Below are 20,593 nucleotides of genomic sequence, written 5' to 3' on the forward strand. Positions count from 1 at the left end.
TGTTGGAGCATGAAGGTGAAGAAATCGGAGACACCTGAACACAAATCGCAACCCTGATCCTCAACGTAAAAAGGGAGGGAAAGGAAAAAAAGGCCGATCACGTGCTGAGGAAAGCTGAGCAAGGCTCGTGTATAAATTCAGTGATCGTTAGAAGACCTATAATTCAGGTATCCAAGTCGCAGGTACACAAACAAAACAGTAATCAGCAGGAGATTATGGGTAATGAGCGAGCCTGAATTACTCTGGGCTCCATTTTCCACATTTTGGCCTCGGCTCTGAGTGTAATCACTTTAGTATGTTTCCCCTCAAAGTTTGTGCTTTTCAGTCGAAGGGAAATAAAGGCAGAAAGTTCTGGTGAGAAGCCAATACCCTCCAGTGACCACTTGTCCTAACAAAACAATGAGGACACCATTTCTGGAGCCAAGAAGAACATAAAAGCGTTCCTGTGGGGGAAAGATTTCTAGTGTTTGGAATCATCTGAGCCATTGCAATTCTGGTTTTACTATCGGGTTCTGATGTGTAATATTGCAGCTTATAAAATAAAGTTTCAATGAGCCAACTGGTTTCTAAAACCTTATTACTGCCACTGACACCTTTAGCCTCCAGCTAAACTTTGAATTTTTTGGCAAACGTTCACTTTTAAGTTTGCTTACACTCATCAAAGGCATGAAGGTTTTGGTAATTTGGGGCTTTTAATAATTTTTTTAAACTGTCTGTTTTGACAGGGTGGAATGTTTGTACAGCACATATCTTTAATGACTTTAAAAAACAAAAATTGGGTGCAAGTTTTAATTTATTTTGGATTTTTGGTTGGTTATTTGATTTTTCCCTAATCCACACAGATATATACAGACTCAAATATACATAAATATATGCACATATACTGTACACTTAAATCTTTTGATAACTGGTGCTGAAGGTTTTAAACTTTTTAAACGTTATTATTATAATCTGACATTTTCCCACTTTGTTAAAAATACAAAAACCAGGAAACATGTTTGAAAATTAGGCTAGTTTTAAAGACTAGACTGTGCAGCTTCTGGAGAAAATTGCTGTAGGATTGTTGCTGTTGCCAGTTATTGTCTTCTTGCATTGTCTGGTGAGGCTTGAGATGTAAGATTTTGTATTTTTCAAAGCATATTTATCTTCCATTAATAAACTGAAAGACTTTGCACAGCCTGGAAGAAATTCAGAGGCCTTTTTACTGTTGTCTGCCAGACTTTGTTGTTTGCTACTCAACAGGTGTGGCTAAAAAAAAAGCTGAAGAGACAAAATATTTGACAATAAGAAGTTTAAAAAAGCTAAACAGAATGCTCTTATTTTGAAATTCTAATTCTTTAAAGCATGCCAGTAAACATTTTCTGGATTATTTGGATTATTGCCGGATTATTTGTCACATGAGCCACATATAATACGTACATTAATAAGTAATGTGGATCTAACCACATTAAAATTAAAGGAGTGCAAACATGCAACATGTGGACAATGTGAAAGAGGTCAAAGTTCACCCCTGTTTTGGACTGAAGGAATTTTTACCCAAGCACACAAATCAGAAAAGACTATTTGTAGAATAATGATAGAATTATTTTTCAGACTATAAATTATATCCAAGCATATCAGCCATGAAGTTTGGCCATTTTTTTCCTGAAGGAGTCAGCAAAAGTCTGTTTTTTTTTTTCTTTTTTATTGCACCGTTAAAGGTTTCTTGTGCCAAAGTACTGCAGAGAAGTGTTTAGATTTCCATCTTGTATATGAGCCCTGGAGGTTTCCTTCTCTCTCTCCCATGGACAGGGTTGACCTTCCTGCTAAAGCCATGGCTCCCTCACAGCAGCACATTACAAGAAACTGGGGACCATCTGGGAAAATAAACGGTTAATAAACCAACCCATCCTTCAGTCACGCTTCTGATGCAGCTCGGTTATGGAAACATCAAAGGTAAAACACACACCTGGTTCAGAGTCCCGGTTACATTCCCTTCATTCAGAGACCAGGAACCAGTGTCGTTTTCCCAATTAGGAGAAGAAAGGAGGGCTGGAGATGAAGAGAGACAGCAGCAGCTTCTGGAAGCAGCATGAAAGCTGCTCATTTGCTAACACCCTGCTGGGTTAATTCAACCCCTGCATGAGTGTGTATGTTTTCACACTGGCCTACTGAACTCTTTCATTTCATGCCATCAGAGGACCTCTGGTGTGGACAAATAGACTCAAAGGAGGGAAAAGTTGATAATGGACACGTAGAGCTGCCAGCGTCTCACATGTGACAAAAATATGACGAATAAGAAAACAAAGTGTTTCACTTTGATTTACGTGGCTTTCAATTTGGCGTGGCTGTTGGTGGCAGACCGGCCTGTCTGACTATTTCAGCAGCCGCTGATCTACTGGGATTTTCCATCACAACTGTCTCTGGGATTTACAGAGAAGGTGTGAAAAAGAGCAAAAATTCTCTGGGTGTCTTGTTAATATCAGAGGTTAGAAGAAAATGGCCAGACTGCTTTGAGCTGATAAGAAGGCAACATTAACTCAAATAACCCCTCGTTGGAACCAAGGTAAGCTATGCAGAAGAGCATCTCTGATTCCAGAATGGCTACAGCAGCAGAAGACCACACCTGGTACCACTGCTGTCAGCAAAGAACAGAAGAGCGGGGGCTACAACTCGCGTAGATTCACTAAAATTGGACAATAGATCATTTGAAAAATGTTGCCTGGTGTGATGAGTCTCGATTTCTGCTAAAACATCTGGATGGTAGGGTGATAATTTATCGAAAAAAAAACTGAAAACATGGATCCATCCTGCCTTCTATTAGTGGTTCAGGCTGTTGGTGATTTAACACTGTGGGGAATATTTTCCAGGCTCTCTTTGTGGCTCTTTGTACAAAGTGAGCATTGCTGAAACGCCACAGCCTGCCTGAGTATTGTTCCTGACCATGTCGACCCTTCTATGACCACAGTCTGATTCCATTAGGATAACACGCAATGTTGTGACATTGAGATCTCAAATAATCTCAAACTGGTTTCTTGAACATGACAGCGAGTTCATTGTACTCAAATGTTCTCCACGTAATCAGGTCTCAATCCAATAGAGCACCTTTGGGATGAGGTGGAACAGAGGATTCATGCCATCAGTCAAACACAGAACTAGCAACGTGTACCTAATAAAGTGGCTTGTTAATATATATAAACACGTGTTTGTTGTAAAAGGTGAAATTTTGGTTAAAAAAAAAAACGGCAAAATTAAATATAAACCGAAACAAAGCATAGAGAGGAAATTAAGTCTCTGTAACCCTGAAACATTTTGACTAATTACAATAAAACATTTGTCAAATTTTAGGCATGTTTCTAATTTTTTAAATAATGTTTTTGTAGCTGAATTTGCACTCTAAAAATGATACTATGCAGTATGAAAGGTGTCAAAACATAAACTCAGCCTCCAAACGGTTAACTTTAGTGTATCAGTAGCTTGCGGTATGTGCTTGCTTTTGTGTGTGTGTTAACAGCTGGTCACAGCTGGTTTTAATACAGAAGGAACTGGCAGATTAGAAAATGAGTTACAATGAAGGGAAAGGGGGATTTGGAGCTCAAGATACCATCAAAGAAAATAACACATATATCAGAGTCGCCTGTGGATTTAGGCATTCACCTCTTTTCTCTCCATCCAGTCCAGCTACTATGTGCATTTTCACAGAAAGCAGTAGTTCTGAATACTCAAACAGTTATGAGTCTAACAAACTAAAGTGAGCTTTTATTTTTCAGTCTTCATGTGAAGCTGCATTTCCTGTTCTTCAGTCGTCCTGCATTACACTCAGAGATGAGAGGGACATTAATGAGCAAATATGATTGTTTCTTAAAACTACCAAAGTTTTCTTTTCTTTTCAACCTTAAAACTTTACTCTGGAGCTTGGCAACAGCTTCTAATTGTAAAAGAACAATTTCACCTCAAGGTCAGTACAGTAAGGACCTTTTTGGATGAATGAACTTCAGACTTCTTCTTTCAGCTGCTCCTGTTAGAGGTCGCCCCAGCAGATCATCTGCCTCCATCTCACCCTGTCCCTGGCATCGTCATCTGTCTCACTGACCCTCTGCATGGGATGAAAAGAAACTCTCCTCCTTTGCTACATCCACGAACCTCCTCTGTGCCACCGCCTCTAAATTTGTTAAATAAAAAGTTAAACTTCCATGCAAAGATGAATGAATGGACCTGAGGTTACACGCCCACAAAAGTCTGCAAAATTACCCTGAAGTTTGGCAAAGTGTTTAATATTAGTCAAACATCAGCAGAAAATATGGTCCAGCAGCTGTTTCATAGCTTCTTATCACATCTCATGGCCTTCTTCAGCAGAAAGACAGGAAAAATGAGAATCTGGTGCATTCTTAAGTAACACCAAAAAGACCACAGAAGAAGTGCATGATGGCAGAATTATTTCCATGGTGAAACTTCTAAACAAGTCAAGAACACACTCAAGGAGGTAAACATGTCAAACATTGTCGGGGTCTACAAGCACGAGACTCCTTCATGAATGGAAACAGAGGGTTGGACACAACAAGGTGCAAACAAGACAAGAAACAAAAAAGGAAGGACAGATTAGACTTTGCCAGGAAACATCTAAAAAAGCGTGCACAGTTCTGAAAAAAATAGATCTTTGGACAGATGAACCACAATTAACTGGAGCCAGAATGATGGGAAGAGAAAAATATGGACGTGGAGAGAAACAGCACTTCATAGTGCATGTGGATAATGAGCCACAGCAAACCGCAAAAGCAACCCAAGAGCTTCTCAAGGCAAATAAAATGTTTATTTTTCAATGGCCAAGTCAGTCACCTGATCCCAGCCTAGTAGAGCAGCTTTTCAGTTATTAAATACAAAACTGAATGCAGACAGACACAGAAACCAGCAGCAACTGAAGGCGGCTGCAGTAAAGGCCTAGCAGAGCAGAGAGTTTCCAGAAAGGAGACGCAGCATCTGGTGACGTCCACGTGTTCTAGAGTTCAGGCAGTCATCGACTGCAAAGGATTTTCATCCTACTATTAAAAACAATTCCAGTATTTAAAAATCTGTTAGTTTGTCCAGTTGATATTGATCCTTTGAAAGTGGGAGACTGAATAAATATGGCTGCATATAGGAAACCCCTTGACTTATAGCTGAAAGTCTGCATTCAATCATAGATTGATGCTTTTATTTAAAATCCTCTGTGATTGTCCACATAAGGTAAGTCACAAACTTACGGGCCTAGTTTGTTTTCTTCCCACTAACAAAAAAAGCTAAAATAATAATAATACAGTTTAACTACAGTAGTGTTTCGACTTAACAGGACATTCTTGGAGTAGAAAGCAGCAAGAACCTCTGCTGTCAGAGTGGGAGTTAAGCCCTACATATCAGGAGTGCAGTCCGCCCTCAGAGGGACAACATGCCAGGAGCGAACGGTGGTTTGAGTGCAGCCCACCGCAGCACACTCAAGAAACTGGCTGCATGCGTGCTTTGAGTCATGTTGACCACAGAAAGCAATTCATCCTGCAGAAGCAGCTGTGAATGTGGTGGTCCTAAGTAGCCGAGATTTCAGCAGATTGCCTCCCTGGACTCCTCTGCGGTCAGCTCCTGTTCAGGCTCTTCTCTCCACTGAATTCTGTCAAAACTCCCAAAACTACTGAGATCACAGGGAAAAGGTGAGGGGACACAGAAAGAAAAAAGGCTTCAGCACATATATCAGATATTCAGGTTTAAAAGTGCAGTATGTTCAGGGGGATGTGGGTGGACTGCACTTTTCCTACATTACGCTGCCAGTGTCAACTGGAAACCTGGATGTCTTGCAGCGACACGTCAGGAGCGGATTCCTGAGGCAGACAAGCAGAAATCAGCTCAGCACAAAGTCATGACCCCGATGTAACAACACAGCAGTGACTGGAGCTGATGGAGATGACAGCACGTGGGTCGCAAGCTGTTTCCTTTCACTTGGTTCTGTCAGACTTAACCCTCAAACGACTTCATTTAAACTTCAAGCAGTCTCAAAAACCATCCGTGGAAACACTCTTCACCGCTTTGTACTTTTAAACCCTCCACCAGCAGCCTCTAGCAGCCTTCACTCATTAGGCAAAAAGAGGAACAATGCCACCTACAGGTCAAAACGTTAAACTGCAATAATACTACCAAGTAGATTTTTAGAAGTTTGTCCATCGGCCTTCTTCTCGTTAAAGCTCCAAACAGAAACCTTTGTGCAACTATAACCTTTAGAAATATCTGTGTAGACCATTCTTTCAAGGTTAATTTAACCCCAATAATAGAAAAACATCCCTTACTTCAATTTTGTGCAGTTAAATAAACAAAAAACACAAAAAGATTACAGCACAGATCGGGGGGAAAAAATCTAGATGCCAACTTTTATGTGAAGAAAAAAGGTTCTCAGTGATTAAATAAATTATCTAATCAATCACTGATCATTCTAACCAAGGGATAACCCTGCCTCCTTAAAATTCTGTATTCAGAGTATGACAGTTGATAATATTACATTGAAAACTATGGTTAATATTTTAAGGCAACTCTATTATCTTTTTCCTTATTTTTCGTCATATACATTTGCTCTTACAATGGTGCCATGTTCTTATTTGATATGACCGGAATTTAAAGTAATGAGGTCAGAGTACAAACAAGTTATCCCTGCGGGTTCAAATCTTTAACTCTTACAACTTGAAAACAGACTAGGACTAATCCGTGAAGCTCTTTCCTGAACCGAGTGGTTTCTGTCATAGTTCAGGCCTGCTTATAGAACAAAATGACAGAGTTTGCATAAGACGTTAGTGAGGGTGGCCTCTGCCTGTGTAGCTACCCTTGGAAAAACTCAGACCTTATTCTGATGGTTATCAAACTACGTCTTTATTGATATGAACTGAGGAAAACTCATCCTTAAGGTTACAGGAGAGCTCGTCACGTCATTTTTATAGGTGAAAGAGTTAACATCGCATACAATACCTGCAACAGTTTTTCCATTACCACATCAACTACATGGACAAAAGTATTAGGCAACACCTCTTTAATATTTGAATTCAGGTGTTTTCAGTCCCATTGCCATTGTGTATAAGATCAAGTGCCTAGCCACACAGTCTGACTTTACAATGACTTGTGAAAGATTTGGTCTAAAGAGCTCACTGAAATCTGTAATGGGATGCAACTGCTGTCACAAGTCACTTAGTGACATTTCATTTTCTTAATTCCACAATCTTCTGGCATAAACACTGTGCTGGGAGCATCATGGCTGAGCACTTCCTGTATGTATAATGTGCACATGGCACACTTTCACAAAACATTTAGGTTCTTGTGAAATCCTTCAAGGGGACTTTTGGTCCTGGTGCCTCTTTTAGCTTGTTAGCTAGTTTTTGTGATACTTTCCTCCTTTTTAGTTTCTTTTCATCCTTATTAACCTCCTGTCAGTCACATCATTTGATGACTCAGTATTCTGTAGCTGCATACACAGATTCTGTGAAGATTTTCTTTAAAGGCTTGCTTTATGGGAAATGTGTACATTAAAAAAAAGGCACAAAGCCCTTAAAACACACCTTATTTTGGCTGGCGGGACACTAGCCCCTCCCACCTGCTGTAAACCTTCTGTATGTGGAGGACAGCCAATCACAACAATGCTGTCTTAAAGGAGGAGCAGTTAAAAGGTTTCAGAGCATGAGCTGAACCATCAAGGTGCAGTATAAGATCAATAAGGGCCTTTAGTAACATTAGTCATGCAGAGCTACTCAAAAGAAAGTAAACAGTCAAATATGCAGAAGAAGTTGCCTTATGTAAAGATTTATTAATTTATAATACAAGCTTTGATGTAGACCACATTGCATTTTAGTTTTTACATTTATTCATACTGAGCTAATCTTCATAGCAGTGACATTGATTGACAAAAACACAAACCAAAAGACACTCGATGGAAGGAATCAAAAGGTTTCCGACTGTTTCTGAAGAAACCACAGCCCATCAACCCTCCCAGTGCACCACCTTCTTTTTTTTTTTTGAAGACCACTTGCCCCCCACCCCCCAAATTAGTCCACATTATGCCACGCAATCACACACCCTCAGACACACTCGCACACAAACTCACCCGCACAAAAATTCAACAAATACATATACACAAGATAAAAATTGATATATTTAAATTTCAATATTAATGATATTACTGAATTCCACAATAAAAGGCAAACGAGAAGAAACGACAGCATCCAAATGAAAAAAGGAGGCGAAACACTTCCAAAACTTTCCTTTTTTTTTTCTCTCTAGTCATCCAACGAGAGAAACTCAGCCTCGTTTTCAGTGTCCTGTAGAGGAGGGCGTCACACCGATACCCGCTCCCCGCTCGCATCTTCTGTCTGCGTTTAACTGGCCCGCCGTGCCGGCTCCCATCACCAGGGAGCATCGACAGTCTAGTCATTAAAGTCTCCACCAGAGGAACGAACACGTCACCTGATGGCGCGCACATGATCCGCTGAAATCCTCTGACCGCATTTATTCAAGCCTCGCCGGGGAGTCTGTTCCCGTTTCCCGCGGACCCTCAGGTGTTTTTACTCTTCCAGATAAAAGTACTTCCTCGATTGGTCCATGAACAGACGCAGGTGACGGCCTGCTGACCGTCAGTTACTGAGAGGCAGAAACAGTCTGTGAGGAGGATGGCACGTTTTCTGCCACCTGGGTTCGGGAGGAGTTAAGGTCTGTTCATCTGACCAAAACAAAAAGCCACAAAGGAGGAGGAGATGAAACACAGCAAACACTTTAGAATTAAACTGGTTAAGTGCAACGAGAGGGTTAACACCATTCAGTAAGACCTGGGGAAAACATCCAAGTGACTAGTAGGGAAGGGTTAAAGCCCACACATCCTTTATAGCACTTCTGTGTCCATGAAGAGAGGCGAGTTCCTGGGTTGTTGTTTTTTTTGTTGTTGTTTGCTTTGTTTTTTCACTACATGACAGCTCTTCAAAAATGTCTCCAGCAGTGAAGGGATCTGCAATGTTGTTCAATGTCATGATGTTCAAAGAAAAAGAAGTAACAACAGTAGAAGTTTGGGGGCAGAAAAGTGAACATTATTGGCACAAAAAAGCCTCAGATTGGACAGTTCAACCAAAGTGTGAGAGAGAGACAGCGAGAGAGACAGAGAGAGAGGGGGGAGGGGGACCCCAAACGGACTTCCTGCATTTTATTCCAGATCCGCAGCTGACGGGACGACAGGCAGGAGAGAGCGGAGAGGGAGTGTATGCTTGTTTGAATGTGTGTGTTATTTATATATATATATATGTATGTGTGTGTGTGTGTGTGTGTGTGTGTTTTATATATGTGTGTGCATGTGTGTAATTAAAGGAAGGGAAGGGGTCGTTTCTGTAGCTTTACAAGAGGAGGCAGCAGTTGCTCTCTGTTGTTTTTTCTCTGTTCCTTTGACCTACAAAGACAAGAGAGCAGAGACATGAGGTGAGACAAAAAAACCCACAAAAACATCCAGCTGACATGAGACAGACCTCACTGGGATCTGTTTCCTGTTAGAAGGGGGTTCTTCCTCCTGACAGCTGCAAAGAGTTTGTTCATGTGGGGTCATCTGATCATTATTAAAAGCTGTTCAAAACTGTTTACGCATTCTTCAACAATCAAAACATACAAAAAGCTGCTGAAATGTGTGGGACACTGCACTGTGAACAGTGTAAAAAATGTCCGTAGCTATAATCACAGTGACAATGTAGCATCAAGTGAATTAGACCTGAGTCACACAGGCCTAGAGACTGGTCAGCAACCATCTGATAACCACAGGTTTTGAGGGAAAAATGAGTATTCTCCATCCGGTTGCTGTTGGTTGAGAGCAATTGTTAGGAAAATGATTGCTGAATTCCCAGTCATGCAGGCCTACAGACGAGTTACTGGCAACCACCTGTTGCTAAGGAAAACCGTGTGTTCCACAACTGGTTGGCAAAAACCTCAACAGTTAGCCTCAGCTAGCCGAGTGTGGCTAAAGTTAGTCGTTTTAGCAGCATTCATCTTCTTTCTTTACATGCTGGCATCCACACGCCTGTCATGAGTTTGGCTGCTGGTAGTGACGGGATGGATTACATCCAACATACGGCTGAGAACTTTTACATCAAAGTACTGAAGGAGCATGATGGTTTATGCATGATGGTATATTAGAGCCAGTGACAGTTTAACATTTTTTTTAATAGTTTGGTACTTCGAGAAAAAACAAAAACAAGGAGCAGATGAAAGTTCCTCACCATGAGAGTTGGGCTCTGGAAGAGTCTCCCTGGCAACCAAGTGCATGACAGTTGTTCGGCCCGGCGGCAGCTTTAGAGCTGAAAACACAGAAAAACACGTCAGGATTCATCCTTGTACTTTCCCATGTAATCAAATGGTGGCAGCAACAACAGCTGCATACAAATGCTATGAATTATGACCTTGTCAGTATCCATATTTGTCTCGCATAGGAATTACTTAATTTTCAGACATCGTAACCTTCAATTAATAACCAAGCTGGATCATGAATATTTATATGTGCCACTAGGATATCTTTAATTGTAAAAACTTTCCTTACACATATTAATAAGTCTACCTGGCATCAGGTTTGCTATTTGTTTGAAGCTGAAATGAGATGGTCACATAAAAAAACTGTTCTATATACTAAAAGTGCTGCTGTCACTTTCACTTCTTCAGACTCTCTGCAATTTAGAAGTCGGTGAAGCTGCACCAGAAACCTCCTCTCTGTTTCCTCGTATACATATTTAATCAGACAGTCTCACCTCACTGAGATTAAAATCTTTTACAAGAGACCTGAGAACAAGAAAACGTGCAAAACCAGCCAATTTTTTCTTGATTGCAGAACAGTGATGAGCACCAGATGTGACACTAGTGACGAATCGCAGTGCACTGTGATATATAGAGTTTAAAGCTCCTCAGTCACACAGGAGATGAGATCAAAGGTTGCCAACAGGTTGCATGGAAGACACCGATTTGTCTGCAAACATTTGCAAACTATTTGACCACTAGTAAAACGGTTTAAAAAATGCGATGCAAACCAGAGACAAAGATTACTCAAATGGAAAAGTTCAACAAAAGCTGGAGACTGAGAGCACTTTCCTTCAAACATTTACAGTTTAAATACCACTCAGAGTGCAGTTGGCGAGCGTTTGCAGTCAGCTGGTGTCTTCCATGCAAACGACAGGCAACCATGGTGCAGGATTGTATATCTCATTGCAACAGATTTCACCTAGCAACACCAAGCAACCTCCATCAAGGACTCCATCAACTGTTGATGCACTAGGTTGTATCCACACTAGTTTTCCAACTGGAAGAGAAAGACAACCCTTTAAAAAAAATCAAAGTCTTCTTTTAAAGCCAAGCCCAAATGTGTTTCTAAGTCTCCACAAGAGTGATGAGGGTGACAGGTCTCAGGTAGAGGTGGAGAACACCACATACTTCAGAATTAAGGAGCAGCTTAAGCTTCTTCAGTGCAGCTTCCCATGTACAATGCTGATGGGATTCTCAATCTCAAACCAAAGTCACATTCTAGAAGGTTTAATCTGACTTATAAACTCAGGATTTCTTTAAATGTTCCTAATGAGTGCTAAGACAATCAGCAGCCACACCTTCTTCAGCGGATAGCCTTTTAAATGTAGGCAATCTGCGGTCAGAGGTACATGATCACTACCCTGATTCATACTGGCAAACAATTTGTTCTACACGTGAGCGAAAATACGTGCACTTCCTGTCACGGTTACGAGTAAAAGGCAGATTTCCTGGTACTGTTTGATTAAAATTTCTGAACAGAAACGCAGAAAGAGGAACCGCAGCCACCATCAGAAGACTCCACAACAAATCACAAGAAGAAAGAAGTTGATGGGCTGTTGAAGGCAGCGACACAATATACAGATGTTACCGGACATCTGTATATTATGAATATTGGCGTTATATAGAAATGTAAGCTTTATATTTTTGTATCTTTTAACAGAGAGATCTTCTTTTATCTGACCGACTCGATTTCTTCTATTGCAGTAACTTTGTGTGTTTTATAAAGTATAAATTTATAAAGTAAAGCTTGAATTAAAGCCACGCTTAATGCAGTATAATTACTTTACACAACTAAACCAACATTTTCTTCATGGATCTCAGAAACAGCTTCATAGATTGGCTTCTTAAAAAGAGTTTCTGACATGGAGATTTTCATTGTCTTATATTAGACAATCTTAAAACAAGAAAAAAAAGGTATATTTAAAAGCACAAACAAAAACAAAAAACCCATAAGTACTGAAATGAAAGAAAAAAAATCTTGACTCTAATCCCATAATCTGTTGTGCTTTTTAAGCCATTTTATGTACAAAAGCCAAGCAGTGACTATGTCAAGGACTTTTATTGTGAAAGGAACAGGAAGAAGCCCATTTCGTATGTGTGGACAAAGCTCACGTTTCCGGTATGGCGTTTTCGGACATGCATAAAACAAATCAGGTCATATTACCCCATTATTGTTGATAAGCAGTTTCAGTATTGGCATCACTCGCTCCACTGGAGCAAGCCTGCAAGCCCAGCATCCAAATGACTGAGGCTGTGCTGGAGAGGAGGTTAAAGAACTGTTAACCATCATGGACCATCCTCTGCATCACTTACTGGAAGGCAGCGGAGCACTTTAAGATGCATTTCACAAGGACAGACACAGGAAATCTTCACTGCCTCATACCACAATACCTGCATTTATTTTATATGATTTCTTATTGAGCCATTTCACTCTGGGTTTTTTTTTTTTGTTTGTTTTTTTGTTGAGCTATCACAGGTTGTGCTCAGTCTTTTAGGTAATGTAACAAGTTTACAAATTCTGGGATAAATAAAGTATATTTTGTTCATAAAATCTAAATGGTACCTACTGCTACCTCTGCATACTGCATGAATAAAAACTCATACCAGCAGATAATTCTCAGATGAGTCTCAGAAGATAAAGGCTGTTTTCGATTTCACTTCCCATTTATTTCTACACGAAACAGAGAGACACACATCCTTGCGTTACATTGCTCTGATTAAAGGGAAATGTCCAGCCAGTGTGAGAGATCAGAAGCACTGAGACTGGTTCTCAATCAGGAAATACTGTCTGCTTCAGTTCATGTTTTGGGCACAGTGAAATAATCCAAACAGCAGCAAAGGAGGAAGGATGCTGCCTGGGAATCTGAGGACACTGGCAGAAGTTCATGACTGTAAATCGTTAGATTAAGAGCTTTGTGTACTGCTGCTAGATATGCCTGCATGCCGTTTTTGGCATTAGTAAGTTAACAACAGCGTTTTCAGTAAGATAAAAGCATAAAGATGCCATTCTGTTTCTCTCTGATGCTTTCTCTGGCCAGCAATGGTCTTACCTCCCAGGGTGACGTTGCCATGAAGGAAGCGTCCCTGGAAAATGAGGCGGAGTATACTGGGACTGCTCACCTGCTCTTCCTCCCACCCTGCCAAGGAGAGAAAGAAGAGATGTATCACTTTCCCAACTGATGCAGCCAGCAGTATTTTTTTGTCCTAGAAACACTAAACACAAGAGCCATGATACAGATTGCTGAGCAAATTTCTAAAGTTGTGACTGTGATATATGCAAAGCCCACAGTTTACAATTTAAACCTTTAACTAAGTTCTGGATTCTGTTTCCAAATGACCTCAAACTGGCAGTTTCTTGTATTTTAATCAGCTGGCATGCACACTGGTACCCAGTACATCAATGAGCTAATACTAGCTAATGTACTGGCCTGGCGAGTTTATTGCCCTGGCTCCAACGTTAATTCCCCCATCCAACACCATAACACGAGGTGTGATCCGAAAATTAGGGTGATAAAAAAAGTTCAAAAACCTCACAATAATCTCCTTGGGCAGGTCCAGATGACTTTCAGCATGGCTGCCTGTCCTGACCACTTGTACTGCAGCCTTGTCCCCAACTCCAGTATCCACAATAACTCTCAGAATTATTATGAAGGGCTAAACTCTCCACTGAGGTCAATATCGCTGTCTTACCAGGCTGTAAACATGGGAGTCTACGGGGATTGACTCAAGTGGTTCTTGAGTTGAAACTGCAGTTTCTGGCAGTTCAGTGCTGCTTTCATTCATGAATGAATTCATGAAGTCTCGAGAGGCTGCAACTTGGAGCCGGCTCTCTGGCTACAGCCGAGGAGTTTTCATTTGAAGAGTCTGCAGTTTCTAAGTCCAAAGGCTGCATGTCACATGATGAGCAAACCCGGGAGCATGCTTGTCATTTTTTGACACTCACATGGTTGTGCACAGCAAATCTGTCCCCCTGGATGAGGCAGTAAAAGCAGAGTTTTTACTGCCCACCTCACACTGTTACAAACTCACCTGTCTGCTTTGGACTTCTAAAGCTTGTCAGTTTGTTTAAATCAGCGAGCGTGAATACTTGCATATTTTTAAACAGAGACTCTATCAGGTTTTGATTCCACATCTGTTAAATATTTGCAGAAACTGGCAAACTGTATGAGATTGAATCAGTCTGACTTTGAGGTTCAAAGTGTGAAATATATTAAAAGTGAAGAACAGGAGACTGAAGCCTTTAAAACGTACCTGCAGGCCAGTTGTCAAATACATGCTTGGCGATGTCCGTGGCCGAGTCATTTGGGGAGAAGGTGAAGTCCTGTGTTTTGCCACTGACCAGGATAAGGCGGAGGTGTACCTAAAGCGACAAACAAAAGCATTCAAATATGGGTCCATAGAAATGTCATGCCAGCCACACTTCCATTAAAATTCTTCTCAATTAGTCGTGGCGAAATCCCTTCACTTCCTCTAACCTCCTCAGACATGAGGTGACCTTCTGAAGGGTGCGAACAGACGGGCATTCCAGTCTAATTAGATTTAGCCACACCAGATCTCCACCCTCTGACTGGGCGACTTCATTCATCGAGGGCTTACGGTGAAGTGAGCCTCTGTTGCTGGAGATAACACCAGATAAGGGTGGGGCAGAGGGGGGAGAACACTGGGCCTTTAGTTCCAGGGTGCTGCTGCTCCTCTCCGGGCTGTCGGCCTAATGCGATAACCCCAGGTGTCCCAGACAGCTCTGGGCCATGTTATTAAATTTACATGGCCAGTGCGTAGCCCCAAGGGGGACTCGTGCAAGTGTGTGTGGGAAGGTCTCTTAACAGAGGGGCTTCCTCTTTTTTTTTTTTTAAATCCTCTGGGCATCTACACAAAGATATCTGTTAAAAAACAAATAAAAGGGGAAACTTCATGGGCAACACGCCTTTAAGCAGTGTCCAACATTTTATCCCCACTGGAACCAGAAGATCAGACTATTAATAGGACACCAAAAAAAGCTAATTTAATTACTTTAATTGGCGCCAACTTAAAATATAAGAGTATCACATAAATTATCAGTTGATTTAGATTTCAAATCTGTATCTGAAAATAAGTAGTAAGCTTGAAAATGAATGTAACAGAGTAAATGTCACAACTGAAGGTCATAACAATATGTCATAAAATCTTTTTCACTAACAGTTACCTCAAGTTTTTTTTTCCTGCATATGCAATTAAAAAAGAAATTACCAGGACTTTGACCAAGCGTACTTGCTCCTCCATAAAAGCTGAAACTCGCTGGCTTTACAGTCAAAAATCACCCAGCAGTCAGGGGCTAGCTGCACCCTCACGCACAGAAACCTCTTTGTCATTTATTCATTGGTTTTGCAATTGAAAGAAATTGTTTAATGTAATAAATAATCATGTTAACAGACTTTTCTTGAGAATCCTCACAAGGCTGCGCTCATGAATGTAGATCCTGCACATTTTCCTATCAACAAACTATCACGACCTAGACGGGGATAAGTGGTAGAAAATGGTTGGATGTACTCTTGTGGAAAATAGTAAAGCAAAACTAATGTTGAAGATTAAAGCAAGACAGTGTAGAGCTTCTATGAAGCAGACTGTGATCAGCAAGTGCTTTAACATGTGTGGCATCCCAGGTGATAAAGGTGCAAAAAGTTTTAACCAAGAGAAAACTATGATTACTATGACTAGTGGAGTAACTCTGGTTTAATTGTCTACCATTTCTATTTTAACAGAACACAGTTTCACGACAATAAAAGGGCAATTCTATTCTATTTCATTCTATTCTTTACAGCCGTTTAACAACTACAAAAATTTCATTGTATCTGTATCTACAGTTAGGCCATTTAAGGCATTTTTATAAAATATGGTTTCATTTTCCACCATAATGCTTCATTTCTGCTGACTTCCAGAAGTGCTGCTGCTGCATGTGTCGCCCTTGTGATTTTAAGCTCCTCACACACTATTTTAAATTTAAAAAAGAATAAAAAAATGTGAATATTTTATTCGAATTTTTCCACTAGCATTAGACTACATGAAGGTAGGCTCGTGGTCAGGATTAAAAACATCACCCTTAACTGAATAATTATCTTGAGCCCATTTTGGACCTCTGTCGCTGGACCTCATTGAGCTCTCATCTCTGATCAATCATTCCACAAAAACATACAAAAAGAACAATACTAAATATTTTTGCTGGGACATCTCTACTCTAGATTCAGAGCTGACAGATGGGGGAACGTTCCCCCTACGTTTGCCCTTCTTAAAAAAAAAAAACGTGAAACATGAACTTTCTTTGGTTCACAAATCACAGAGGAGAGAACAAAGAGACTTAATCACGAGGTGTGACGTCAGGAAGGGACAACCCTGCTCTCTGATCTGTTTACAAATACACCCTCCCACACCCCTTTCCTCTCGGTGGTCCTCTGCTCACCCATCCCCCTGTGAACTGAATAACCTCAACGTGGGACTGCATACCCATGTCATTATTAACAAGCTTTGTCCCCCTTCCCTTTCATCCTGAACAAAACAAAAACAAAGTCAAATCTGCCGGGCCATCCATGGCAACATCCTGCATCACAAAGTCATTGAGGTTCACCAATCGAAAGGAAGTCTTCCAAGTGGCGTTATGATAATAGCAGAGGTTTATCTGTTCTTCATGCCGGTCAAGTTTTCTAAAAACAAAGTCAGCCACGAGCTTCAGGATAGCTGCCAAGAGAGATGATCTATTAAATCCCACTCTGGCCTCCTGTGGGTTTTACCTCATGTTGGTGTCCTACATAAAACATCTGACAACATTTATTCTTTTTTAAAAACTAAGCATGGGTTCCGTTAATACGGGGATGTCAAACTCATTTTACATCATGTGCCACATACATTCCACTTTGATGTGAAGTGGGCAAAAGTACTACCAAGTTACAGAAAAGGTTCTGGATTGTCCTGTAATTACAATTTTAGAATATCCTTGTGCTTTGGTGTAGTATAACTGGATCAATAGGAAAAGCTGAAAACTTGTGAAAATACAGTTAAAAATTCAAAAACTAACCATGCTTTCACATTTTCTTAAGATGCCTAGTGAGCGAGTTTGGAGTCTTTGCTGGGCCAGTTCTGGCCTAAGGGCTTTATGTCTGGCACCCCTATTCTAATATCTGCAGTTTAACACTCTTCTTATTCAATAAAGCGTACACTTCAGAAATATCATAAAATTAAATGACACAAATAATACTAAAATAACATAGAACAACACAAAAAGTTGAATAATTGTCCTTAAAAAGTTATGTTTTGCCTTACCAACAATCCAAAACCTGAAATATGCACACACGTGTGATCAATGCTGTACATTTTCATACTAGGAACTCAGTATGGAGACAGCAATTGTAAAAATGTGGGCCAGTAATAACATTTGAATTAAAAAACAAAAAATTGGCAATCGCCTATGAAAATATTTTATTTCAAGAGAAAGAAGGATTAATGCTGTATAAAAATACCCGAACTGGTTTAAAGTCTTTGATTGTACAAAAGTAAACAGGACTTCTTCCTGTTGGCCATGAAGCTGGCAGATGGTGATAGGTGACAGAGAATTACACTTTCTTTAGCATTGCCCTTAATATGACAAGCTCCAGATATCTATGTTTTATGTTTTGGTGAGCAGTTGATAACAAAAAGAAACAGCTGTTTCATAACCTTTGGCTTTAGACGTCGCTACCTTTGTTTCTAAAGCTTAGGTGACATGGTGCTACTTCTTTGTTCTTTGTTAATCCTATTTGAACCGGGCACATTTATTTAATTATTGTGTCATAAATAAAACAAACTGATCTAAAACTACAGCCAAACATCATCCTATCTGATTGATAAATGTGTCCTCTTTTGACTTTTTATTTCTTCTAATTTCTGATACTGTCACTGCACTTATTCACAGCAGAACTTTTAATTACATAAAAATTACAGACAAACTGCAGTTTAATACCCCAAAATGCAAATAATTGCCATCTTTTCTTGGTAAAATAGTACTAATAAGTAAACAGAAAGCCAACAAAAACTTGTATTATTGTGTCCATTCCTGTGGTTGGGTTGGGTTGGATTGGGTGGGGGCAGGATGTAAAAAGAGGGTGCAATCAATTGGCATCTAAACCTTGAAAGGAAAGTAGGCCAACGTTTTAACTCAGATTAGACAGATGGTGTTCACAGGAACAGCAGTCACTGTCCAGCTAAGTGTTTGTGCACGTTGGCTAATCCACAAACAACCCCCACCCCCATACAAACACCTACATCAGTCACACAGATAATCAAACGTATTAATGTTAAAGGATGTTTTGAGTACTCAGAGAGCATCGCCTCAGTTGTGTGTTTTGAAAGGTGACAGAGCCTCACTCACCATATCAAGATCCCTCTGAGTGGTCATGGCTCAGCGAGGAGGAAGGCCGTGGACGGGGAGCAGAGAGGACAGGATCGGTGTGCTTCAGCAGCTGGAGACGGGGCCAGAGCCCTGATACAAACACGAACACTGTCAGGCTGACTTCCACAAAAACACCAAAACAAAAAAAACCTGGCACCATAAGATTGCACCGCTCACAAACTGTTACCCACCGAGCTCGAAGGAGGCTAACGCTGCAGCTAACATGACAACACTATCGGTCGAAACTGCACATGATCGATTAGTTGCCTGGACCGCAACAGCACCAAGCAACTGTGTTTTACCACACCGTGATTTAACTAACCCAAATTAGTAATCTTGGCGTGTTAAGCTAGGACGAGCTTCAAAGATTAATCCCACAGTTAGCCTTACGTTACGCTAGCGGGCTACATGCCATTCAGGCATCACGGCTCATAAATTTACTGGAAGCTGAAGCGGTGCATTAGGTGGGGGTGTGTCTCGCCCGGAGACACCGATCACCTCAGAGTTTCACCCAGATAAGGTGTATAAACAGAGCCCTGCGAGCTGAACAAGCTACCGCTGTTAACGTTAGCATTAGCTGTTATGTTAGCCCGATCTTCCTGTCGATGGCTAACAGCCTAAGGACGGTTTCCGTGCTGTGGGCCTCACCTGCATCTGATGAATACGATGAAATTTTGCATTCAGTTGAGTCAACCAGTCAGCGGGAAACGTTTTCCATGGGGAAATGATCGAGTGTAGATGGATGGCGTTATGGTTGAGTCTGGGTATCGGAGGCTAATGGACGGGAAGACGCCGGAAGTCAGCTGGTAGTAAACACAGAGAAGAACTACAAAGGCTTCTGGGAGTCCGAGTCCAAGTATGAGAAAATCTAACAGAAATGAGAAATAGTTTATTATTATTATTATTATTATTAATATTAATATTAATATTAATATTATTATAAGAAGCAGAAAAATAGTTTATTAATCATGGGGGGGGACTGTTTTGATTCAGACTAAAAATATAAATATGAAAGACGAAAATCAGAATCAGAATACTTTAATAATCCCTAAGGAAATTATGTGGGTTACAGTTGCTTCAAGACAGTAACAGTAACAGACTAAACTAATTAAATAAGACAATATAGTACACAGTTTACAAATTTAAGAAATAGCACTAATATATACAAATTGCTCAATTATAAATATCAAGAATATTACAGAGTCAAGTATATTACAGAGAAATATACATGATTGACATTTAACTCTAACCTGTGAACTTTGTCATTTGTTATTTGACTGTAGAGCATGTGCAAAAGGGTGTAACTATTGCAGTGTTTACAGTGTATTAGATAGAGGAGTTGTACAGGGCAGGAATGATTTCCTGTGTCTTTCAGTGGTGCAAGGTATTATATAATCCACTTTTCACAAGGAGTTATAAAGTTTGATGGCCACAAGTAGGAATGATTTTCTGTGCCATTCTGTTAGTGTCAGTTTTATTTATATAGCACATTCCATTACATGCGAACTCAGTGTGATTAACAAAAGAGATAAAACAGAAGAAACTATGCAGGTCTACTGTGTCTTATGGCAATAAAAACAACAACAAAAACAGAAGTTAACAAACACACACACCATCATTGCCATCAGAACTGCCAGCAGTAGCTGAAGTCCATAGTGTAGAGGGTGAAGAGAAAGTGAGATGGAAGGGTCTCGTGTGGGGCTTCTGTGTTGCTGACCTCACTGTTCGACACACAGTGCTGTAGGAGTACATTTTCTGGTCTCCCAGTTAGGCAGCCAGTCAACCATACAAGTCAGTATCACTGTCAGCTTATCAGGCAGTAGAGCCGGCCGGATGGCATTGAAGTCACCGAAGAAGTAAAAAAAACAAACAAACACGATTCTTACAGTGTTTGCTGCTTTG

The 20,593-nt window shown here is 40.5% G+C and overlaps 1 protein-coding gene across 1 annotated transcript; it reads right to left on the reverse strand.

Annotated features, from left to right (window-relative positions):
• Window positions 1-7,772: 7,772 nt before the first annotated feature.
• On the reverse strand, window positions 7,773-19,499 carry ubl3b (ubiquitin-like 3b). The gene is made up of 6 exons (XM_063495614.1): window positions 19,340-19,499; window positions 18,671-18,781; window positions 14,548-14,656; window positions 13,347-13,433; window positions 10,227-10,304; window positions 7,773-9,409 (listed from the first exon to the last, which is right to left on the reverse strand). The coding sequence occupies exons 2-6, from the start codon at window positions 18,695-18,697 to the stop codon at window positions 9,357-9,359; spliced, it is 354 nt and encodes a 117-aa protein (XP_063351684.1). The 5' UTR covers window positions 18,698-18,781; window positions 19,340-19,499; the 3' UTR covers window positions 7,773-9,356.
• Between the last annotated feature and the right edge of the window lie 1,094 nt (window positions 19,500-20,593).

The sequence above is a fragment of the Pelmatolapia mariae genome, linkage group LG2 (genome assembly GCF_036321145.2).
Source record: "Pelmatolapia mariae isolate MD_Pm_ZW linkage group LG2, Pm_UMD_F_2, whole genome shotgun sequence".
Lineage (NCBI taxonomy): Eukaryota > Metazoa > Chordata > Actinopteri > Cichliformes > Cichlidae > Pelmatolapia > Pelmatolapia mariae.